This window comes from Muscardinus avellanarius (genome assembly GCF_963383645.1).
Source record: "Muscardinus avellanarius genome assembly, chromosome: 6".
NCBI classification, from domain to species: Eukaryota; Metazoa; Chordata; class Mammalia; order Rodentia; family Gliridae; genus Muscardinus; species Muscardinus avellanarius.
The window spans coordinates 42,320,929-42,346,441 of record NC_137791.1 but is presented as its reverse complement, the minus strand read 5'-3'; the positions used below and the strand labels follow the sequence as shown (position 1 = coordinate 42,346,441).

The 25,513-nt window shown below is 41.4% G+C and overlaps 1 protein-coding gene across 1 annotated transcript in view; it reads left to right on the top strand.

Annotated features, from left to right (window-relative positions):
• EGF (epidermal growth factor) overlaps positions 1–24,215 on the top strand; it is a gene marked incomplete at both ends in the record, with an annotated part of 99,223 nt that extends 75,008 nt beyond the window's left edge. Inside the window, 2 exons of the mRNA XM_080697171.1 lie at positions 23,475–23,512; positions 24,177–24,215. Coding sequence (XP_080553297.1) covers positions 23,475–23,512; positions 24,177–24,215 — 77 coding nt within the window. The remainder of the gene's footprint in view (positions 1–23,474; positions 23,513–24,176) is intronic.
• Positions 24,216–25,513: the final 1,298 nt, after the last annotated feature.

Here is a 25,513-nt window from a genome sequence, read left to right as displayed (position 1 = left end):
TTGGGCATTGTCCCAGGGATTTTAGTTGTTTGGTTCTTATTGAAGGCTAGACTTCAATAAGCCAGATCCCAGCTGTCTCTGAAGTCCATTTGGCTCACAGAGGGAGCAGAAGATTAACGCAGGTTCTTAGGCAGCTCTGAAACTCAATGTGCTTCAAGTAGACATGGAATTAAATCTCAGTTCATACGATACGTTTGCTGAGTGGAATTATGAGAGACCTCTTGGGTTTGGATCTCAGATATCATCATGCCTCTTCCCAAACCAGAAGACCTTGTTGGACACGCTTTTGTCGTGAGTCTTTGAGGATCTCTGAGCTAGCCAAAGCTGTTCCTCTGCTCACGAAAGGAGCCAGTTCGGCGTCAGCTCTACTTGTGTTTTCTGACATTTGCTTTTGATGCTGATCACCACACCTCCTTTTCAGATTTCTTTATAAAAAGAACATAGGCTTCTAATTCTGGGACCGTCCCTCTAAGTGCACTTCTTGTACATCCGCTGCCATGTAATCCCCAATACTGAATTCAGTAAAACCTTACTGCCAAATTTGAATCAGGTCTGGATATTAAGATACATTTAAGAATTAAGTATAAAAAGTACAATAAATAATAGAGGTTTTAAAATATATAGTTATTGCTGTTTGGATAATCTAAAAATTCAGTATTTTCTACAGTTGCTTTGGTAGCACTACTAGAAAGTAACCGTATCTTACAATTACAAACTGCTTTTTCCTAAGCAGCTAAAAGCCTATCATTCTTTTGAAGGTAATCTGCTTTAGAGCAGATATATAATTTTGCAATCAATCAGTAGCTTGATGGATTGACAAAATGTGGTTACACTCAGAAAACAACTGAGGACCCATAGTTATCTCAGTACTCAGGGATAGATTAAAATGTCTATTTTTTGTGTACTCCGCTATGAACATTTTGACCCATTTTCTGGGGGCCGCTCACCTGTCTCTCAATGTGAGTGTCACAATCTGATCCTGTCAAGCCGGCTCATAAGTGCCTGGGGTGAAAGTGTAGCTAGGGATTGGTGGGGAGGTAGGGTGGGGAGGAGATAAAGAATGACTTTGCAGTTGGGTATTTGGGAGGCCATGACAGGAGGCTCATGGGTTCGCAGCCATCCTCAGCTGCTTATTGAGGCCCTCCACACCTTAGTGAGACTCTGTTTCAAAATAAGAAAGTAAAATAGGGCTGGGGTTATAGCTCAGAGCTAGAATGCTTCAGAGTTCAATCCCCAGTAGCACAAGGAAAAGAAAAAAAAAAAGAATGATTTTTGCTCTTAACAAAATTTTGAAAAATAGAATGGTAGAATATGGTGTATGTTAAAATATGTTTTGTTCTTAAACTACCATTGTCATTTGCAGGTACCGTATCCTTTTAAAGATATATTTGGAGCCATACTAAAAGTCTTGAGAACATGAGCTAGATGATTTGAGTCTAAAATATACACCCAGCCTGGGACCCATAACTATTAGACATAAGACTCTCACAGAAAGAGAAAGATGAAACCAACACAACAGAGATGCAAATCTAAGAACACTGAGAACACGAGAAAAAAGGCCACCAAGACAATGATAGATCCTTATAACCTCTGACCTTGGAAGTCACTGATATAGAGGTACAGAAAATAACAGAAGGAGAATTCAGAATTTTGATCATTAATATGATGAAAGAACCAATCCCTTTTCTGTTCTTGGAAGGCCCATGAAAACACAGTCCTAGTGAAGATCTATAGAGGCATTTTCATTGACTAAGCCTATATCAACTGGCACAAGTTAAATTCAGAGCATCCGCCAGGTGTGTTCGCACAGGCCTGTGGTCCCAGTACTTGGGAAGCTGAAACAGGAGGGTTACAGTTTCTCAGCCAGCCTCAGTAACTTATTGAGACCCTGTTTCACAATTAAAAAAAAAAAAAACAGGGCTGAGAGTGTAGCTCAGAGGTCAAATGTCTCTGGGTTTAATCCTCAGTAACCCTTCCCAAATAAGTAAATAAATAAATGCAGAGCACCATGTTAGGGACAGAGAACCACACTAGAAGAAAGGGATGCAGGTGCATTTAAAACCTGAGCTATAGTCAGTTGTGGTGGTGCACACCTGTAATTCCAGTACCTGGGAGGTCGAGACAGTAGGATCGATAGGTTGGAGGTCCACCTCAGCAACTTAGCAAGGCCCTCAGCAACTGAGTAAGACACTGTTTCAAAATAAATTTAAAGGGCTTGGAGTGTGGCTCATAGGTAGAATGTTCCTCGGTTTGATTCCCAGGACAATGAAATAAATAAAAACCTCATCAGCCGGGTGTGGTGGTGCATGCTTGTAATTCCAGCACTTGGGAGGCTGAGACAGGAGGATCGCATGGGTTTGAAGCCAGCCTTGGCTACTTAATGAGGATCTCAGCAACTTAGTGAGACCCTGTTACCAAATAAAATATAAAATAGATCAGAGAATATAGCCCAGAGGTAGAAAGCCTCTGGATTCCACCCCCAGGACCCCCCCCCCAAAAAAAAATCCCCAAAAAACAAAAAACAAAGAAACCTCAGCTCTGTTCCCAAGTCGTGATGGTCAGATGGGGAGACAGGAGTACAGAGATGCTAAAGAGAAATCTCAGGTTATTTGAATCATCTCAACCAACCAAGATTTTTTTTTTTTTTTGCAGTACAGGGGATAGAACCCAGGACCATTGTGCCTCTGAGCTATACCCCCAGCCCTATTTTTTAGTCTTTTTATTTTTGAAACAAGGTCTCACTGAGTTGCGAAGGGCCTTGCTAAGTAGCTGAGGCTGTCCACAAACCGCAATCCTCCAGTCTCTGACTCCTGAATCCTGGAATTACAAGCATGCGCCACCATACCCAGCCAACCAAGACATTTTTAATTAAAAAAAATTCAGTCTACATAGTTTGAGGTTGGGTTTCCTTTGTATCTCATATTTCAGATCTATTCTTCAACTACTATTACTAGGGTCTCTTTTCTTGGATATTGTGAATAGTGTGAATACTGAAATTTCTTCTTCTTTCTTCCTCCTTTCATGTTCTCCCTTTTTTTATTTTTTGGTATAGGGTCAGAGCTACCAACTTCGTGGACACAGGAGCTCCACCTATATGGAACAGGCTTGGAGCAAGGCTGCCGGATCACACCCTCCTGTGATAACAGTACCCAGGCGATGAAGCAGAACTTGAGTCCACCCTCCGCTGGGGCAGAGCCTCTTGCTGTGGGACCTGGGAAGCCCTATTCTCTCCAGTCAGCTAGCACATCGTGGGAACAGAGGATCCCAGAGCCACCAAGCCAGACAGAGCCACTCAGTTAAAACTGGAACTAAGAGGACTGTCAAAAGGAACAACCCATGTGGATGGACAGTGTGCTTTTTTTGAAGAATTGGAAGGGTACACAAGCTGGACAGCTCATCTCCTACTCAGTATCTTGGAGGCAGATGCGAGGTTGCTTCTGTTCTTCCTTCAAGCCACCCCACTGATGATTTTCAAATAAGAGCAACCAGACAAATCACTCGGTAACTCATCAGAAACTCAAATTGTTAATATATACTGTCTTCAGTAGTTGATACAGGTAGATTTGGGTCCCTCCCCCCTTTTCAACCTCAGGCTACTCTGGGGATAAAGAAGGCCATCATCACTGGTTTTCTGACTTACAAAGTAATTTCTTTGATCTGAATAGAACTTTTAGCATCAATTTCATGAAATGGCTGGAATATTATAAGCATTATTAATATACACTGAAATCATTTATCATTGGTGTGGTCCATGCTAGTGAATGAACTGGGAATAATTAATGAAATAGAATCAAGTGGGATAAATTAATGAAAAGGATAATCATTTACACACGGATTGCTTCAGAATTAGATCACTAATTTTAAAATCTTTGAACATTTAGTTTTTAAAGATTTAAACAGTGACTTTTTAAAGATTTTCCTAAAGACTTCAGTGTTTTTCAGTCATTATCCTTTTCCTCAAAGCACTTTTCCCCAATGAAAAGTGGTAAAGTTTCCCTTTCTGTGTTTTTCCAGAATTTTTACTTATTTTTACATATGAGATTGTAAGCTGTTAAATGATTTATTTGCATTATGAAAAGCAATCATTTCCTTCTAATTATTTAAATAAAATCACAGAACACATCAACATTTTATTTTACACTTGGTTTTTTTTTGTTTTTTGGGGTTTTTTTTTGGTACTGAGGATTGAACCTAGAGGCATTATTCTACCTCCAAGCTATGCCATAGCCTGATTTTTTAAATTTTTTTTATTCGCAAACAGGGTCTAAGTTTATGAACCTCACTACATTGCTGAGGCTGGCTTTGAACTTGTGATCCTCCTGTCTCAGCCTCCCAGGTACTGGGATTACAAGCATATGCCACTATGACCGGCTTGTACACTTGGTTAAGTAGTTAATTCTAGTTGAAGTGGATGTTAGAGGTGAACTAAAGTGAGTTTCCCAGCTTGCCACTTCATCTCTTTTCTTAAAAAGTTAAAAGTCAGATGTGGTGGTACATGCCTGTAATCCCAATACTTGGGAGGCTGAGACAGGAAGATCACAGGTTTGAGGACAGCCAGAGCAAGTAGTGAGACTCATCAACCCAGTGAGACACTGCTTCAAAATAAAAATAAAAATAGGGTTGGGGATGTAGCTCAGAGGTAGAATGCCCTTGGATTCCATCTCTGGTACCACATACATACAAAAAGTTGAAATCTATCTCTAACTCTATAAAGTAACATTTTACATGATATTCTAATGAAATATATTCCTTGAAGCCATTATCACTAACAGATAACACAACTTACCTGATACAGTAATGTTGGATTGCTCAGGGTTTTAGATTATATAGTTTTTGCCTTAACTAGCCCTTTGCTTATCTTTTTCTTTCATTTCTCCTCAACTATGTGGACTTAGTTACACTAGAAATCAGAAGAAAAGGAATTGAAGAACATGTTTTCAATTGGATATTTTATAGAAATTTTGGTAAAGACTTGTTGGGGAATATGACTTGAGGCTTATGAATATTAGTTAACTATTCAGTATGATGCCTTTCTCAAAGTAATTTATATTTCTTCAGTATTTAATTTTGCTTTAAATGACAGTTGATATCTTAGAAGATCAAAAGGCCCATTTTTGATTACTATTATTTCTGAAAAATAATAACCATAATTTCCTCCAAGTTCTTCTTTCCTTAAGCACAAATGTATTGTTGTTTTCCTGTAGAAGGGAGCATTTTTGAAGGCTTAAAGGGCTGGATTATATTTGTGTACTTCATTCAGAATTTCAGTACTAATCAAAGAAATGACAAGAGACCACAATAACCCATAACATGCCATTATCCTCACAACAGGAAATCCCTGCTTCCTCACAGCTTTTCAATAACTCTGATACCTTAGAAATTAGGACCAATGTCTAGGCCATGCTGTCTCATCAGCAACCTGGTCGTGTTTCAGAAAAAATGTAGCTTGTGTTTTTTAGTCAGTAAGATCCTGAGAGGTCTTCCTTTCTCATAGCTTCACATTTTCACTAAAAATATTAAAAAACCTAAATTTTAAAAATAATAGTTTTTAATCTAAGATTTTATTTTGCATATTTCAGACTGAACATTTTTACTTTCCAACTCTCATGGTCTCATGGTATACAATACTGGATTAAAATTCTATGTGACTAAATGTCTGGTTGCTCCTGGAGCCCCCAGTAAAGGCTGAGTACACTATTTCTTCAAATCCATATGGTTCTGGTTCTACCTATCAGCTTGGGTTTCCAACTAATGCCCTTTGAATGTGAATATTGATTGTTGTATGATTGAAAATGTGATGGCAATACTAAATAAATCCTCAACACACACACACACACACACACACACACACACACACACACACTGTGATCAATGGACCACAGGGCCAGTAAATCGTGTCACACATGATGTGTATCTTTCCACAATGTCACAAGGTTTTTTCAACACTCAAAGGTTATAGCATGCAGGAAATTATTAGGAGATTCTATAAGTGAGGTTAAGCAAGTTTCAGATGCTGGTGGCTGCTTTGCCAAAGACTTTTGGCTATAAATGAGCATCAAATGATACCATTCACATTAATAATTCTAACAATTTAGATGGGCAAATATACTGGACAATATACAAATTCTATCATTCGAACACTTTAAATAATGATTAAATAACAAGCTACAGACAAGTAAGGGTAAGAGGATGTAACAAACCAAGCCCAGTAATGGAAGAAGAGATTCTGCAGCTGGTCCAGGCACGGCAAGGCTGAAGAGTCACACTGACCCTTGGTCATCAAAGAGCTGGGCTGAAGCAATGTCACTAGATCAGAGTTGTACTCACGGTAGACTTGCCACGGTGTGAACAAAGCTCAGCGGGCTGTTTGTCAAAAAAAAGCTGCTCTTTTTATAGGGTTCTTGTCAAGTGACTTTGGCAGACTTTTCAAACCTTACCAGATGCTTGTCATTTCCACAAATGTACTGATGATTTAAGTCCATCAAATGCAGGAAGAGATTCATGAACCAAGGGTCGGGTATCAATTGCAGCATAGGTGTGTTGGTCTGGACCATATGCTGGCACATCAAAACAAGTTGCTTATGAGTTTCTGAGCTTATGCCCCATGCTGTATACAATGGACATGTCTAAACAAGTTGTTTATGAGTTTCTAAAGTTGTTTTGTATCCCATGATGTATACAACAAACATACCCCAAACAAAGAAACAGGCTGGGAAAAACGAAAACGACCCTAGTCAATTTAAGAAGCTGTGACAGGAAATATTTTATGTTTTGCTGTGTCTCTTTGTGTTTTTGTTTTCTATTTTTTAAGTCCTCAAATGAGAAAGCTTCCTGTGACCATTTCGCTGTGAGCTCCTGGGCTCCAAGCCAGGCCTGCCTGAAGTAGGGTTTCTGTAGCTAGAGGACTGTGCAAGCAACAAGGGAAATGTCAGGCTCCACTCCCTGGCACTGTTCCGAGTCAGGCAGGTAGGCTGCAAGCACATCCTGGAAGTTCATCCCTGTATGTTTCTATGATACTAACCATCAGATGCGGACAGAGGCACAGTGGTCAGAGAATCCTCTCTTTCATGTGGTGATGGCTTCCAGGCTGCAGATCACCCTTGGTGTGATATCTTGGTGTGTATCTCTTTTTCCTGACTATCGGCCTCAGTACACACCAGTGATCTCAGGCCCACTGCCAGGCACAGAGATCAACATCCCACAGGCTTTGCTGCCAACTCCCCCACCTGCTCTCACTTGGGAAGCTGGGTGTGACTGCCTTCGCAGCTCTCCCTGCCAACTCCAACTTGTCCGCGCATCCCATTGCATCACGGGTCTGGATCAGTGACTCGACTCTGATCCTCCAAATCCTCTTTCCAGACACTACTTTCCCGGATCCTTTCACCATTATGAAAGATTTAATTTCTATAGCAAATTACCTATTGCATAATAACCAGGACTTGCTTCCTTGATTGAACCCTGGCTAATACAACAAGGAAATGCAAGCAAATATTTTAAGTACACATACTTCTCATATTATACAGATTCTTACACAGAAAAAGGAAAACCCTCTTTCTAGGGGGTTAGTATAACTCGTGTTTCTATAGAGTATTAAGTATAACACAAGAAAGAAAGATTGTTCTAATATTTAAAACCTTTAAGTATAGTTCAACACAGTAACAAAGTGTGAGCACATGGTATTTTTTAATGGAGAATTTTTTCAATAAAATTAAACATCTATTAGCCGGCCGTGGTGGCACACACTTGTAATCCCCCCGCTTGGGAGGTGGAGATAGGAGGATCGCGCAGGTCTGAAGCCAGTCTTGCTGGCTTGAGAGACCCTGTTTCCAAATAAAAAATATATATAAAATAGGTCTGGGAGTGTAGCCTGGATGTAGAAGGGTTTCCAGGAACCCCAGTACCACAATAAATAAATAAATAAATAAATAAATAAATAAATAAATAAAATAAACATCTATTAATGATAAAACTTCTTGGTAAAATAAAATGAAAAGTAAATTTTCCTAATTAAATAAATCTACCAAAATCCTTCAAAAAAATCAAACCTAATAATGAGATGGTGAAAGCATTCCCCTTATAATCAATGGTAAGATAAGGATACCTCAACTATAATTGCATCTATTCAATGTTGTACTGAATGCCTTACATAACATTCTGACAGCACAATAATATCCTAGAGCAGTAAGATTAGATGTTTAAAATATGTAAAGATAAAAATAAGAAAATTACATTCTCATTATTTTCAGATGATACAGTTGCTCACAGAATATATAAAATAATCATGGTTAAATTACAAATTGTAACACCAAATAAATATATTTGAGTAATATTAATTAGAAATGTAGTATTTGTAATTTATATAACGAATGAAAGATTGGTTAAATATTTAAAATCAGTAATTTCAACACAGTAACCAAGAAAGAGCATATGTCATATTTTAATAGAAGCAAAAATTATTTCAATAGAATTAAATTATTTTTATTACAATTAATCATAATTAGCCAGGCATGGTGATGCACGCTTGTAATCTCAGCATTTGGGAGGTGAAGATTGGAGGATCACGGTTTGCAGACAGCCTCAGCTACTTAGCGAGGCCTTTCGCAACTCAGTGAGACCCTGTTTCAAAATAAAGAATAAAAAATAAATAGGGCTGGGATATAGCTTGGAGGTAGAATGCACCCAGGTTCCATCCCCAGCACCACAAAAAAATAAATTAAAAAATAGAATAAATCATAATTAAATTTCTTAGAAAATATAGATAAATATAAAGAAACTACAAAGAAAAGTAAAATACTTTCTAGTTTTACCTATTTAAACAATATTTTATTCCTTATACTAATTATATAATATACTTATATTATTATTATTATTATTATTATTATTATTATTATTGTTGTTGTTGTTGTTGTACTGGGGATGGAACCCAGGGGCCTTCTACCTCCGGGCTACACTCCCAAACCTATTTTATACTTTATTTGGAAACAGGGTCTCACTAAGTTGCTGAGAGCCTCACTAAGTAGCTGAGGCTGGCTTCGAACCTGTGCGATCCTCCTGTCTCAGCCTCACAGGTACTGAGATTACAAGCGTGCACCACCACACCTGACTTATATATAATACAATTATATAAATATAAAAAACCATGAATAAATCGAACAGGTGTCCAAAGCCCATTAACAAGAAAATTAAAAGTGGAAAGAAATATGACCTAGAAGAGGATATCATATTCGTGGGTAGGAAGTCTGGTTTTTTCAGTAATTATTTTAGTATTATATTTTATTTTTTAATTTTTTTGTGTATTGTAGGCATACATCTTAATGGAGTTAAAGATGGTGGAGGCATACAAGTACACATCACTCAGCCCTTCTCCAGTTCCCACCCCCTCCCTCCCCCTCCCTCCGTCTCATGTTTGGCTTAGTGATTGGCTTTGGAATGTACATCATGTACATTGGAGAATTTCCCTCTTCTCCCCTCCCATCCCCCTCAGTTAGGTCTTCACGGAGACGTAGATTCAAATTAGCTCATTTCAAGATAGGGTTAAGATTATTTGACCCCGTCTTTAATTTTGCTACAAGCAAAAGGGAACCCTCTCTGGAGGAACATGTCACTTACAATCTCTAATTATTTCTTCAAATTTTTATGTACAACATCTGGTGTTCAATTTTTAAAAATTACCAGAAGAGCCAGAAGAACAAAACAACCAAAAACCAAGAGAAAGGAAGAAAAGAAAGAGTCAGATAAGCAGAATTTCAGATCAACTTACATATTGATCAGACATAGGGATACTATATTGAAGAATACACAGAATAAGAAAAATAACTTTAGTAAGAATTTGAAACTAATCAACTGGAAAATACAATAACTAAGAATTTAGCCATTGGGTTTAACAGCAGATTAAATTTAGCTGAAGAGAGCCTATTGAACTAGAAAATAGATTAACATAAAACATCTGAATTGAGGCATAAAGAATAAAAGGATGAAAACAGAACAGGCATTGCTACATGACACAAAAATATTTTAATGTATTTTTAATTTTAAAAGGAGAGAAGAGGGAATGAAGGTATTAGCAATATTTAAAGAGAAAATGTACAAGAATACTCTAAAAGTGAAAAGTAATAAAGCAGATTTGAGAAATACTATTAAAACAAACAGAATACCAATCAAAGAAAGTAGGGAGAATTGAAAAGTAGTAAGAAACATGACTTTCAAATGAATAATATGACAGATGACTGATCCATGCTGAGACCAGAGGAAATTTGAGTAATATGTTTAAGAAAGAGCTAGAATTCTGGCTTGTCAAAATTTTATTCAAAAGTGAAGCCAAAAGAAAGACAGCAGATAACAAAATCCCAAAGTTCACTAGAACACCTGCAACGATACAAATACCAAAGGGAATTTTTTAGGCAGAAATAAAATGACACCAAATATAGCAAAAATGAAGAACAATTGAAAGGGCCAATATGCAGGCAAGTGTAAATTAATATAAAGTCTATACAAAATTGTGAATAATTAAATAAAACACTTGATTTACCAGATATCAGAAATTATTATGAGCAATAGTAAGTGTGTTATTCTTACAGGACAGATGAATCAATGAATGGGATAAAGAAAGACCCTACACAGAAACCTGAAAGATGATTGAGTTAGCAACACACATTAGTGAGACAAGAATATCAGTATACACTGCTGAGAAGACTGATTATCCCTTGAGAAAATAAGGAAACAGATGCCTACTTTACCCTGTATATAAACACCTGTCCACGATAGAATATAAATTTAAAATTGGGAGGCAAAACTCTAAAGCTTTAAGAGGAATTTATTGGTGCACAATTGTATAACTTTGGGTAAGGAGGAATTTCTTAATCAAGACCCAGAAAAGAAAAATATCAATAACTTTTTTATTAAAATCAAGAACTTCTGTTACCATACCATAAAGAGAGAAACAATATAAGATTTAAATTTTGAAAATAAAATTTCAATAGATTTAACTGACGAAGAAGAATATAAATCCAGAATAAATAAACATTTTCAACAGTCAATAAGAGTGCTCTTACACGCTGCTGGTGGGAGTGTGAATTGATGCAATCACTGGCATTACCTAGCATAGCTGAACATGTTCAGATTCTACAATGTAGCAATTCTAATCTGAGATAAATATCTTAGATAGACTCTTAATATCTGTATATCTCAAGGCAGAAACAAGAGAGTCCATAATACCAAACAACAACTGGAAACCACACAAATATCCATCAGCATTAACATGAATAAAAGTGTGGCATAGTTTTATTATGGAATGAAAATGAGTGAATTAGAGCTATGTAGCTGAAAATGGGTTAATGTGAAAAACAGAAAAGTTAATCTGGGCTAATGAGAAGAACAGAAAGGAATCAATTTTTATATACTGAATAATTCATTTAGATATAGCTTATAAGCAGGGAAAAGTAAATAAGATATTACTTGATGCAAGTTTGGATGGTAAATTATAAGGTAAAGCAAGAGAATCACTGACAACACATTCTCCTGGGTAGTTTTCTTTCACTTTAGAGAGGTTTTCAATGGCCTGCACGCCAGAGCTTCTGATGGGAGGGCCTAGGAGCATACTGCCTCTATGTCGTGGGCACATGAGTGCTATTATTTTTCTGTGGACTGTCCACATACTCTTATTTTTTTCTTCTTTTGTCTATACTTCAAAGGAAGGGCAAAAAGATCACAAAAGAAATTGTCCTTGAATTCTAACGAGCAGCTCATGGGTTCCAAAGCAGAATTGTTCACATTCTTTGCATTCACTGGGGCTGCTGAACTCTGGATCCCTGAAGCCTTGGGGCTGATGTGCACGCTGGATTAGCACGCTTCAGAGCTGGGGAATTTCCCCCACAGTTAGAAGAGCCTGCAAGACCACAGAAAATGCCCTTGGCCACATCCCCTTGAATGCTTTTGACAAATAGAGGAATTAAAAATAAAAAGGACAAGATAATAAAAATCTGAGGAAAAAGAGCTGTGTATAGAAAAATTAAAAATCGATACTTGGAGTTTCACAGGAAATTATTTGGTTGGGGATGATGGAAAATAGTTTCCCTAATTATGATGGAATGGAACATTCAAATTCTGGTGCTTTCTGAAAAAGAAATTCAGAAAACACTCAGGATCTCCCACATTAAAAATAATAAAAGACGCTGGGCGTGGTGGCGCACACTTATAAATCCCCACACTTGGGAGGCAGACAGGAAGATTGCGCAGGTTCGAAGCCAGCCGCGCTGGCTTAGGAGACCCTGTTTCCAAAAATAAAATAGGTCTGGGAGTGTAGCCCGGAGATAGACAGGCTTCCAGGAACCCCAGTATCACCAAAAAATAAAAAAAATAAAAATAAAAGACTTAGGAATAAACCTAACCAAGGAGGTAAAAGACCTCTACAAAGAAAATTATGAAACATTGAAAACAATTGAAGAAGACCTTAGGAGATGGAAAAGTCTTCCCTGTTCTTGGATAGAAAGAATAAATATCATCAAAATGGCCATTCTTTCAAAAGTGATCTACAGATTCAACACAAAACCCATTAAATTACCAAAGTCATTTCTCACAGGCATAGAAAAATCAATCCTTAAATTCATTTGGAACAACAAAAAAACCAGAATAGCCAAAGTAGTTCTTAGCAACATGAACCATACAGGAGGCATCACAATACCTGGCTTTAAACTATACTACAAAGCCATAGTAATAAAAACAGTATGGTGCTGGCACAAAAACAGATACATAGATCAATGGAGAAGAATAGAAGACTCAGAAACAATTCTGTACACTTACAGCCAATTGACTTTTGACAAAGGAGCCAAAAACATACACTGGAAAAACATAGCCTCTTCAACAAATGGTTTAGGCAAAATTGGTTAACCATATGCAGAAAAATGGAAATAAACCCCACTTCATCATTCAGCACCAGAGTCAATTCAAGATGCATCAAAAACTTGGAAATTAGACCAGAGACCTTGAAGCTCCTTGAAGAGGGCATAGGTCTGACACTTCAACATATAGGTACAGGTAAAAACTTTCTCAACAAGACCCCAAAGGCACAAGAAACTAAAAGGCAGATCAATGCATGGGATTGCATTAATCTGAAGAGCATCTGTAAAGCAAAGGAAACTATTTAAAAGCTCAACAGAGAGCTGACAGAACAGGAGAAAAATTTTGCCAGCTCTGCCTCTGATAGAGGACTAATATCTAGAATATACAGAGAACTCAAGAAACTCAGCACTAACTCACAAATAACTCAATCAAAATTGGGCAAGTGAACTCAATAGACACTTAACAAAAGAAGAAATTGAAATAGCCAATAAATGTATGAAAAAATGTTCAACATCATGAGCAATCAGAGTGATGCAAATCAAAACTACCCTGAGATTTCATCTAACTCCAACTAGAATGGCAACCATTAAAAACACAAACACCATAGTCAGGCGTGGTGGCAGATGCTTGTAATCCCAGTACTTGGGAGGCTGAGGCAAGAGGATTGCAGGTTCACAGCCAGCCTCAGCAACTTGTGAGGACCTCCAAAACTTAGTGAGACCCTGTTTCAAAAAATAAAGAATAAAAAAGAGGTCTGGGAGTGTAGCTCAGAAGTAGAATGCCCTGGGTTTGATCTTCAGTTCTGTAAAAACAAACAAACAAACAAACAACAAAAAACCCCACAAGCAACAACAAATGCTTGTGAGGATATGGAGAAGTGGGAATTCTTTATTTTTATTTATTTATTTTGTGTGTGTGTGTGTGTGTGTGTGTGTGTGTGTGTGTGTGTGTGGTACTGAGAGGTGGAATCCAGGGGCTTTTCTGCCTCTGGGCCATACTCCCAGACCTATTTTATGTCTTATTTGGAAACAAGGTCTCACTAAGTTGCTGAGAGCCTCACTAAATAGCAGAGGCTGGCTTTGCACCTGTGTGAATCTCCTGTCTCAGTCTCCCAAGCACTGGGATTACAAGTGTGTGTCACCACGCCCAGCAAGAAGTGGGAATTCTAATACATTGCCGGTGGGATTGCAAATTAGTGCAAGCACTTTGGAAAATAGTATGGAGGATCCTCAGAAAAATAGGAACAAACCTACAATATGATCCAGCAATACTACTTCTGGGTATCTATCCAAAAACTGGAAACCAAATACCAAACTAACACATATGTATTTATGTTCATAGCTGCACAATTCACAATTGCCAAACTATTGAACCAGCCAAGATGTCCATCAACAGATGAATGGATTACAAAGCTGTGGGACATGTACACAATGGAATTTTACTCAACCAAAAGAATAACAAAATTACATCATTTACAGGAAAATGGATGGAACTGGAGAACATTATGCTAAGTGAGATTAGTCGGTCACAAAAAGTAAGAAATTAGTTGCTTTCCCTAATATGCAGAAGGTAGGGAGAACAAGGGTCATAGGAGGACCTGTAGACAAAGAAGGAGAAGCCACAGATGAACCAATGAGGAGGCCTAACTCAGGGTGATGGGAGGGGGAAGAAGGCAGTTCTCCAATGTACATGATGTACATTCATAAACATATCAAAGTCAATCACTAAGTCAGACATGAGGAGGGAGGGGGAGGGTATGGGGGTGGGAATTGGGGAAGGGCTAAATGAGTGACGCGTGCATGTATGCCTCTACCATCTTGTACTCCATTAAGATGTATGACTACAATGCATCAATAAAGAAAAAAATTCTGGTGCTTTGATTTTGTCTGACCATCTATATTTCTTTTCCTCCATTAATTTTTAAGCTGACCTCCAACAATCCATTGTTTAGATTTCCCCCTTCGCTTTCCATTTTAAATGTGGTTTGTCAAGTCCTTGTGCAAGCTATTCTGCATTTGTGGGATTTTTTGATTCATACATCAATGCATGTCCTGAGGTGGAATTAGAATGAAACTGTCTGTACATCCTGTATTCATGACATAATGGACAGGGGCAGCTTTTTAAGGAATTAAAATAGAAACTCAAGATCACAAATGGCAGGAAGCAGAAGCTGCCACAATCTGGCCTCTAACAACTTTTTAAACCCTCTACCAATCACAACTCTCAGAACTGGCTTAGCTCCTCTTTCATTCCCAAACCAAAGCTTTCTTTCAATTTGTCCCTTGGGTTTCAAGTAACTTTTCCCACACAATTTTACTATCTTCTTGCTCAAAAACTGTTGTTCAACTCAGCACAGTTCTCAGAGAATAAGGCAAAAAGAAAATCTGGACTAGTGCTCAGGATCAGAAGTGAGAAGCGCCTTTATGATTCTGACCTGCGACAGAGAGCTCTGACAGATGACATGTGCCAAAGTCACCTAGTTATTTGCAATAGTTTCCTCTCCCTCCATCCTTGGGCCTCTGACTTAGCCCTTGCCCACACAGGGAGCCTAAGTACTTCAGAAGACAGTGGTGATGCTGTTGGAACTGTAAAGAGTTTCTTCCTTATAGTGAGCTATTATAGCCCTCCATTGGGTTCTCCAATCTCCAGGAGAACAATTCTGAAAATATTTAAAATAGTGTCCCCTTATTTCAGGACATTTCTCTGGAGTCTTCTCTTCCAAAAGTCAGTGATCACTGATTTTGTTGCCCATTTCTTCACTAATCAGGTTTTCAGAACTTTAAGCCAGTATCCCTTCTTTGGAGGCCTGGCTTCAGTATAGAATATCCATTTTGCAGTGAGATGGCCAAGCCTAGTATGGCGGCACATGCCTGTCATCTGAGACTGAGGAGGGTCACCGGTTGGAGGCCAGTCTCAGGAACTTAGCAAGATCCTTAGCAACATAGCAAGACCCTGTGTCATAATTTAAAAAAAGGCTGGAGGTATAGCTCAGAGCTAAAATGCCCCTGGGTTTAATCCAGAGAGAGAGGGAGAGGGAGGGAGGGAGGGAGGAAGAGGGAGAGAGAGAGAGAGAAAGGAGGGAAGGGGAGGGGAGGGGAGAAGAGAGGAAGGAGAGAAGGGGAAAAGGAAGAGGAGAGAAGGGAGAGAGGGGAGAGAAGGAAGAGAAAGGAAAGAGGGGAGAGAGAGGAGAGAAAAGAGATAAAATAGAAAAAAGAAAGGAAAAAAGAAAGAGGAGAGATTGATTTCCAAACTGATCAATGGACTCCAAATGTAGTCCAAAGCATCCAAATCCTGGGAATTATTAAGCAATTTTTTGAGCCTCCCAATTTTTTGAGGAGGGATTGTTTAGTTTGGGTAGAAAATACATGACATTGGAAGATCACAGAAAAATAACCAGGGATTAGCATCAACACCCCCTTGGGGCTAGCTGCCCTAAAGATGGTGGTTGCAAAGTTGCTCCAACTTGCCAGGCATTCATCCAAGATGTGGAATGAAATATCCCTGGGTCCTCGGGGATAGTAGGAGCCTGAAGATCTGGGGCTGTTTTCCTAGCCTCTCGCCTCAGGGCTTTCTCCACAGCTCTGCTCTCCTTCTCTCTTGGCAAAGCAACCTTTTAGTGGAATTCACGTTTCCTTATTACTTCGGTTTTTCTGTGCTCCAGGTGCCTTGAAACCAACCTCCACAACACCTTTCATTTCCAGTGTCTGGAACCTACCCTCGTCATTTAGCTCAGCATCTCTCAAACTTTAATGTCCACAAATTCTCTAGGGAGAGTTTGTTAAAATTCGCATAATAGGCACGCAAGCCCCCTGGAGAAGCTGGGCACAGTAAAACGCTGGGTCCCGGGCAGGGGTCACGTGGGGCACGCCAGCCAGGGCCCGGGTTGCAGGACTCTGGGCCCCAGGCCAGACCACGCATAGCATGCCAGACCCCTGGAGAAACCGGGCACAGTACCCTGGGTCCCGGGCAGGGGTCGGGTGGGGCACGCTGGATGCCGGAACAGCCAGGGCTTGGGTTGCAGGACTCTGGGCCCCAGGCAGAGTAGTGTAGAGCACGCTGGACCCATGTGGAAACCGACCGGATCACAGTGCTACTGAGTGCCTGATCCCACTACCTCCTCAAACCACATATACTGTCTTCTCTTACTAAGAAAAAAAAAAAAGAAAAAAGAAAAATATTGGAGAGGGGTTAAGAAGGCCGTGGCAGATGCCAGTACACTGGAGATGCAGACAAAATTTATCCAAATGCACTGGAACTTATGGAAAAATTCCCCGTGAAGGAGGACTGCTGTTTCTCTATATTGTTAAGAATCTTGGACATCACCTATAAGGAGAGAGTTTAGCGGAGACCAGGAAGAAAGGCGGTGTTGAAAACGGTCTCCGCGATGGCAGTGGAGACTTGTATTCAGCAGAAGCAGAAATCGGATCCTACCAGCCTTATTTTTTTGGAGAAATTGCACCAAATGTCGAATGCTACTGTCATGCACGCTTAGGAACACTGGACAACATTCAGAGTGGAAAAAGAGCTTGGCAAGGATTTGAAATGGTGGAGGCAGTGGCAATGGCAGTGGCCAGTACTCAGGGGAGGCAGAGTTCTAATGCATTACACCTGGAACCTTTGAAATAATAACCCATAGGCAGAATGCTACCACCACGCACCCTCGAGAATGTGGGACAATTGGTTGGGCAAAGAGGGTGCTCGGATTGGAGCCTGCCGAGGGGTGAGGCCGGTGCTGGAGCCTCCGAGGCTGGGATCGGAGCCTGCTGAGGGGTTAGGCCGGTGCTGGGGCCAGCAAGGCTGGGATTGGAGCCTGCCATGAGGCAAGGCCAGTGCTGGAGCTTCGAGACAGTGATTGGAGCCTGCTGAGGGGTTAGGCTGGTGCCGGGGCCAATGGCCGAAATTGGAGCCTGCCGTGAGGCAAGGCCACTACTGGGGCCTCCGAGGCCGAGACTGAAGCCTGCTGAGGGATTAGGCCGATGTTGGGGCCAGTGAGGCCGGGATCGGAGCCTGCCGTGAGGCAAGGCCGGTGCTGGGGCCTTCAAGGCTGGGATTGGAGCCTGCCAAGGGGTTAGGCCGGTGCCAGGGCCAGCAAGGCCAGGATTGGAGCTCACTGTGAGGAAAGGCCGGTGCCGGGGCCTTCGAGGCCTGGATTGGAGCCTGCCAAGGGGTTAGGCTGGTGCCAGGGCCAGCAGCCAGCATCAGAGCCTTCTGTGAGGCAAGGCTGCTACTGAGGCCTCTGAGGCCAGGATTGGAGCCTGACGAGGGGTTAGGCCGGTGCTGGGGCCAGCAAGGCTGGCATAGGAGTCTTCCATGAGGCAAGGCTGGTGCTGGGGCCTCCAAGGCCAGGATAAGAGCCTGCTGAGGGGTTAGGCCGGTGCCGGGGCCAATGGCCAGCATCAGAGCCTTCCATGAGGCAAGGCCGCTACTTTGGCCTCCGAGGCTGGGATCGGAGCCTGCCAAGGGGTTAGGTTGATGCCGGAGCCAGCGGCCAGCATCAGAGCCTGACATGAGGCAAGGCCGGTTCTGGGGCCTCCGAGGCTGGGATAAGAGCCTGCTGAGGGGTTAGGCTGCTGCTGCGGGGCCAATGGCTGGCATCGGAGCCTTCCGTGAGGCAAGGCCGCTACTGAGACCTCCGAGGCCGGGATCGGAGCCTGCCGAGGGGTTAGACAGGTGCTGGGGCTAGCGAGGCTGACATCGGAGCCTGCTGTGAGGCAACGCTGGTGCTGGGCCTCCGAGGCTGGGATTGGAGCCTGCCAAGGGGTTAGGCCGGTGCCAGGGCCAGCGTGGCCGGGATCAGAGCTCACCATGAGGCAAGGCCACTACTGGGGCCTCTGAGGCTGGGATTGGAGCCTGCCAAGGGTTTAGGCTGATGCCGGGGCCAGTGGCCCGCATCAGAGCCTGCCGTGAGGCAAGGCCAGTGCTGGGGCCTCTGAGGCTGGGATAAGAGCCTGCTGAGGGGTTAGGCCGGTGCTGGGGCCAGTGAGGCCGGGTTCGGAGCCTGCCGTGAGGCTAGACCAGTACTGGGGCCTCCGAGACTGGGATCGGAGCCTGCTGAGGGGTTAGGCCGGTGCCAGGGCCAGCAAGGCTGGGATCGGAGCTCACCATGAGGCAAGGCCAGTGCTGGGGCCAGCGAGGCCGGGATAGGAGCCTGCTGAGGGGTTTGGCTGGTGCCGGGGCAAATGGCCGGCATCGGAGCCTGACGTGAGGCAAGGCCACTACTGGGGCCTCTGGGCCGGGATTGGAGCCAGCTGAGGGTTTAGGCTGGTGCCGGGGCCAGCGAGTCCAGAATCGGGGCCTCCCATGAGGCAAGACCGCTGCTTGAGACAGCAAGGTCTGGATCAGTCCACCGGGTAGCCAGGCCACTACTGGGGCCGTCAAGAGCGGGATCGGTACTTTCAACGCGGCATGCACAGAGAAATATCGCAGAAAATAAAAATCAGATGCTTCCCCTAATCAGCAAAAACTAGGAGGAAAGGGGCAACAGGAAGAGGTCAAGCTATAGAAAAGGCCCTATAGTGAAGCAACTAAGGTGACCAATCAGAGGGTATGGAATAGGGGAGGATGGAGCCTCTATAAAACTCAGGAGGGAAGTTTGCAGGAGACTTCCAGGAAGATGGCGACCAAGAAAAGCGGGGCTTAAGAGCCCCGCTAACAACCAATCTCTATTACCACAAAATTAGCGCCTTTCATAGCCAGAAAACACCATCACCAGAGAAACAAAAAAATCACCAGCCCCAGAGAGGAGGGGGGTCTCATAACAGAGCTCAGAGCCACAGAGAAGATACGCCAGCCTCACGGCCGAGAAGGCAGCAGCAGCGCCTTCCTGCCGGTGGCAGTGGCGAGCTCACCGGACGGCTACGGCTACAGACCAACGCACTCAACAGCCCACCAGGCTCCAGAGAGGAGCGGTGGACAGCGAGCTGAGGCGAGCCACTGCGGAAGAGACCGGACAGTGAGATGAGGTGAGCCGCTGCGGAAGAGCCCAGACAGCGAGCCGAGGTAGGCCGCTGCGGAAGAGCCCGGCGGGATTCGGCAGATTTTTTGGTGCAGAGAGCATCTAAAGCTCCCAGTGGCTGGGCTCAGCACACGATGCAGGGACTCAGAGCGGAGTTCAAAAACAGAGAAGAAATATGCCAGCCTCACAGCCGAGGGCGTGGCAGCGGTGCCATATTGCCACCAGCGGCAGCAACAGTGGCAGCAGCAGCGAATTCACCGAGTCTACTACAGCTCCATCTGTGTATTCAACAACAGTGAGTCAAATTGCGGGCCCCAGAGGAGAAATCCCAGTACTGACTCCCAGGGACTTGACCCAGTGGGGGAGTGGCGGTGGCAGAGATATCACACCATAGGAGAACGACCAACCTGGCACCCTCCATAGTCTAAAGCAGCCTCTATTGACTCCCTGGGTCTGAGACTCTGCGATACAACCCAGTAAAGGAGTAGTGGTGACTGAGATACCACAGACTCGAGATCCAGAGCACCTTAAGTGAAGTCATAGTGACCCAAGGGAAGAACCCAGAGAAGGCACAAACTTCCGAAATCATGGGAAAGAGGAATAACAATGGAGCAATGAATGCCCACAACCCCACAACATCAGAACCCGATAAAACAGAAAATCAGAGATTTCTAGAAGATCAAATCAGGAAAATAACTGTAGAAATAATAGAGGTGCTTCGAAAAGAACTCAGAGAGAGCCAAAAAGAGATAAAGGATGCAATTAATGAAGTAAAGGCCTCAATTCAAAGCACAAACAACCAATTAGACCACATGGAGAACAAAATCTCGCTCTTAGAAGATGAGCAATCCAAAAATAAACGAATAGTTTCTAATCTAGAAAAAAATATCCGACAGCAGGAATCTGACATTGAAGAAATATGGGCCCATTTTAAGAGAGCCAACCTAAGAATAATTGGAAGAGAGGAGGGAAAAGAAGGTGAAACCAAAGGGATCAACAATCTCTTCAAGGAAGTAATAGAAAATTTTCCAAACATAGAGCAAGAGGTCGATACACGGGTCCAGGAAACTTATAGAACTCCCTTTAGACAGGATTGGAGAAGAGGATCCCCATGCCACATAATTGTCAAAATGACCAATAAGGAAGCCAAGCAGAGAATCTTAAAGGCAACAAAAACAAAGGGCCAAGTGACATTCAGAGGCAAACCAATTAGAATCACTCCAGACTTCCCAAACCAAGTCATGAGAGCCAAAAGGGCTTGGAGTAACATATTCCAAACTCTGAAAGAAAACAACTTCCAGCCAAAAATTTCCTACCCAGCAAAACTTTCTATCAAATTAGATGGGGAAATAAGAAGCTTCCATGACAAACAGAAACTGAAGGAATATATGTCTTCAAAACCAGCACTAGAGAAAATACTCAAAGAGATTAACTACAAAGAAGAAATAGGTAACACACAGCAGAACCAGAGAAACAAGATTTTCCATTCAAAAGACAAATAAGATTAGTTATCTGTGGAGATTCATTATTTATGTTAGTCTTATACCTATCTCTAAATTGTATTGTTTGCTTTTATTGTTAATTTTTAGGATTTCTAGTTGGAATATTAATATACCTTCAGATATAGCATTTGGAAATATTTTATCCCATTCTATCAGTAACTTTTAACTCTGTTTACATTGTCTTTGGATATACAATATTTTATTTTTTAGGGAGTTTGAATACCCTTTTGTTGCCTGTGCCATTAAAATCATATCCAAGAAATCACTGCCAATTTCAATGTTGTGAGGTTTTATGACCCAGATTTTCTTCTAAAAGTTTTTGTATTAAGATTTTTATTTAGGTCTTTTATCTAATTTGAGTTAATATTTGTATATGGGATTAGGTAAGGGTCCAATTTTATTCTTTTTCATGTAATTATTATTTTTCAACAATATTTAGTGAAAAGATTATTATTTCCTCCACCAAATGTTCATGGAAACCTTGTCAAAAATAACTTGACAGTATATGGAAGAATGTATCTCTAGGCTTTTATTTAACTCCAATGGTTTATATATCTGCCTTTAGAACAGTACTACACTGTTTCAATTATTGTAGCTTTATATGGTTTGAAATTAGAAAATATATATTTTCTAGCTTTGTTCTTTTTCGAGATCATTTTGGGTATCTAGAGTCCATATTTCATATTAGGATAGATTTTTTTTCTGAAAATAAATATATAAATATATGATAGTTTCACCTAAAAAAAAAAGAAAAAAATATTCTCTGGTAAGAAAAAAAGCAAAAAGAAATATTAAAATGTTATCTTTAAGTTATCAAAAGCTTGGTATCAGACAAATGAAACTGTTATGTGAGATTATCATTTTTAATTTTGGATAAATTGCTATAATACTAGATGTCAACCACTAAGCCAAGCATGGGAAGGGGGGATGGGGAGAGAATGGGGTGGGGATCAGGTGGGGGCTGACTAGGCGATGTGTGCATGTATGTCTACAAAAGTTTTTGTATCCCACTATGATGTATGAATACAGTGCACCAATAAAAAAAAAAAAAAAACCTCAGGAGGTACATAAACAAATGTATCAAAGTTAATCACCAAACAAGCATGGGATCGAGGGAAGGGGAGGGAATGGGATGGGGACTGGATGAGGGCTAATTGGATGATGTGTGCTTGTATATCCTCTCAAGTCTTGTACTCCAATGTGATGTATGATTACAATACACCAATTTAAAAAATTCGCATAATAATCCAGTGGGTCTGGCGTGGGGAGTCAACATTTTTATCAGGTTCCTGACTCACATGGACGCTGCCAGTTTGCAGTTCACACTTTAAGTAGTAAAGAAATCAGGATGCAGCTGATCCAGCTTCCCAGCCTCTGGGGAAGAGAAATTTTATTCTCTTGATTCCGTATTGGCATTTGCTCACCCTTGGTCAGGTGCTGAGTCTGATCCAATTAGCCATCGGCAGAGGACGTAATATGAACAAGGCCCCTTCAGCAGTTGTAGGTATGTTGAGTCATTCAAAACCTAAAATATTCCTGCAGCAAGGGTCATAAAACTCCCTGATTACTTATATAACGGCTTATAAAACCAGTTTTCTGATAGGGAGACTACCATTTTGCAACACACTTGGCACCATTCTGGGTTTCCTTTAAACTCTGTCCACACTGTGAAATCAAATTCATTTCTGATGTCTATGTGAGCCCACTGTCAAATTAAAAATATTACAGAAAGGAAAAAGGTAATATGAATTATCCTCTTAAAACAGGTTTTTGTATTTTGATTCTTTCCTGTCATTTCTGTGAGCTTTTGAAAGAAAGGAAAGGCTTCCTCTCAGCCATCCTAAGGATGGGACAATTTATATTGCTTTAAAAAAAAAATCTTTGTTTCAGACCCTAAACTCAGTGCAACCCAGCCCCTTACTTATGTAAAATTTGCAGTTATGATGGGCAAATATTCCTTTTTATTAGCTACTCTAGGTGGGCTTAGATGGCCCTTCCTGGGGTCTGTGAGTGTGATTTCCAAATTGGGTGACTAAAGTACACGGGGAAATATTGGAGAAGCCCAGAACTTAACTCTCCACCTTCTGCCACACCCCTACATACACGCCATGTGGCAGGATGATTTCCTCAGCTTGGGGACTAAAGGTAGCCCTTTACCTTTACCCCCTGATTGGTTGCAGGAGGCTTGGTGTCCAGAGAACAAGAGACAGAGGCCAGGGTAAGGTAAAGCAGGTCTCTTTTCACCAGTGGAGGCCTAGTATGCAAAGCTCCAGGTCTGAGTCTTGAATGGTGTCATCATACAGATTATATAATCTCAGAGAGACAGGTTTTAATTGGATCAGTAACAGGCAGGGGTACCAGTATGAGGGCCTTGGACACGTTTTATTTCTTTCTTTTATCTTTTTTTCTTTTTTCTTTTTTCTTTTTTCTTTTCTTTCTTTTTTCTTTTCTTTCTTTTTTCTTTTTTTTTTTTGGTATTGGTGGTGGAACCCAGGGGCATTCTACCTATGAGCTCTATTTTTAATTCTTTATTTTGAAACAGGGTCTCACTGAGTTGCAAAGGGCCTCACTAAGTATCAGCTGAGACTGTCTGTGAACTGCAATCCTTCTGTCTCAGCCTCCCAAATGTTGGGATTACAAGCGTGCGGCACCACACCTGGCTGGAACAAGTTTCATTTCTGCTTTCTGAGCTAGATTTCCTGGACGTATGGCCTAGACTAGGCGGCGGCATCTTGGACCCCATGTGGCTGGGACTGGGCAGTGCCATCTTGCTAGATTTAGATACTTTATCTTGTGGTCTTAGCTGCCATGAGAGGCCCTGCTTTGTTTACTTCAATGGGGGCGCCTGTGAAGAAATCTTTATTCTCCTATCTTGTCCCTAGGCTTTTAGCCTGAGAGTCGTTTTCAAGGATGCAGCCTGACTCCTGCCTCTAGATGCCTTCCTCCCCAACTCCCAAGAACTCCAGTGTGTTTTAGTTTCAAATTCCTAGGTCGTTTCTGAGGATGGAAGTATTTAAAGGGGTGTGTGACAGAGAGGAGTTGACAGGGATGAATGGGGCAGGGTAATGAGAAAGTTTTCTGGCATGATCCTGCTAGGGGAGCTCAGAAAGAAATCCTACAGCAATTTGTTTCAGCTCCAGTGTTTGAGTTGGTCCTGTTGTGTACTCGCTTCCCTCCCCCCATCTAGTCCTAGAAAAATCCTGTGATCCATTTGGGGTTTGCAAGAGGTCTTCCATAATTCAGAGTTCTGGTACATTAATTTAATCAAGAGATTGGCTTCATTTCCATCTCTTCACTTTGTCAATTAAGAGGCATAGCCACAATGGATGGATTCATCGTGGATGCAAAGAAAATCAAAGCACTCTCAGAGATTTGCTGGGCCAAGGAGATGCTCACAGGGGACCACTTTAGAGCTCAGTTTTCAAAGCCCATGAAAAATAAATGGAAGCGTCTTGTGCTTCCATTTAGCATCCATACCACCGTGCTGCACATGGCCCTCACCATGCGCACAGCGCCTCTGTTCACCCTGTTGTTCAGCAAAGTTTTTCCGTTTTTGTCAATGGTACATGTCAATACCAAACATAGTTTCCTCACTCCAGTTTTCTTGGCAGGAGCTGCTCTGTTCTGTACTTGTCTCTTTTTTCTTTCCTTCTTTCTTTCTTTCTTTCTTTCTTTCTTTCTTTCTTTCTTTCTTTCTTTCTTTCTTCTTTTTCTATCTGTAATTTACCTTTGGAGTTTGACTATCCATGGAGTTTTGGGCTATTCCCTTAGGGGCTGTTTTGATAGCTGTTAGACCTCACTCTTGTCTTAATATTGCTTGATAATTTTTCTTTTTGCATCACTGTCTTTGTCTTAAAATTTTCAAATATTTGTTATTATTGAACTGTCAAAAAGTAGATTTCACCTAATTAAAAATATAACTCTAATGTTGATGTTATAAGAAAAAAAACTATCATCCAAAAATCTGATTCCTATTCTCTGCAAGCAGTACCAGACATAAAGCAGTTAACACCACAGGGTTTTTGAATAGCAATTTGTTAATTTTAATGCTTCTTGTTTGTAGAATGGAAGTTTGCATTTGAATTAGAGTTCCAATAAACAGGCATTATGTTTGCCTAATTAGAACGATTTCTGCATTTGCTGGGCCCTGGATTGTTGGATGCCATAGCAAGTAGAAAACGCATGTGCTATTTTTCTTTTCTTCCAGATTTAATCTGTG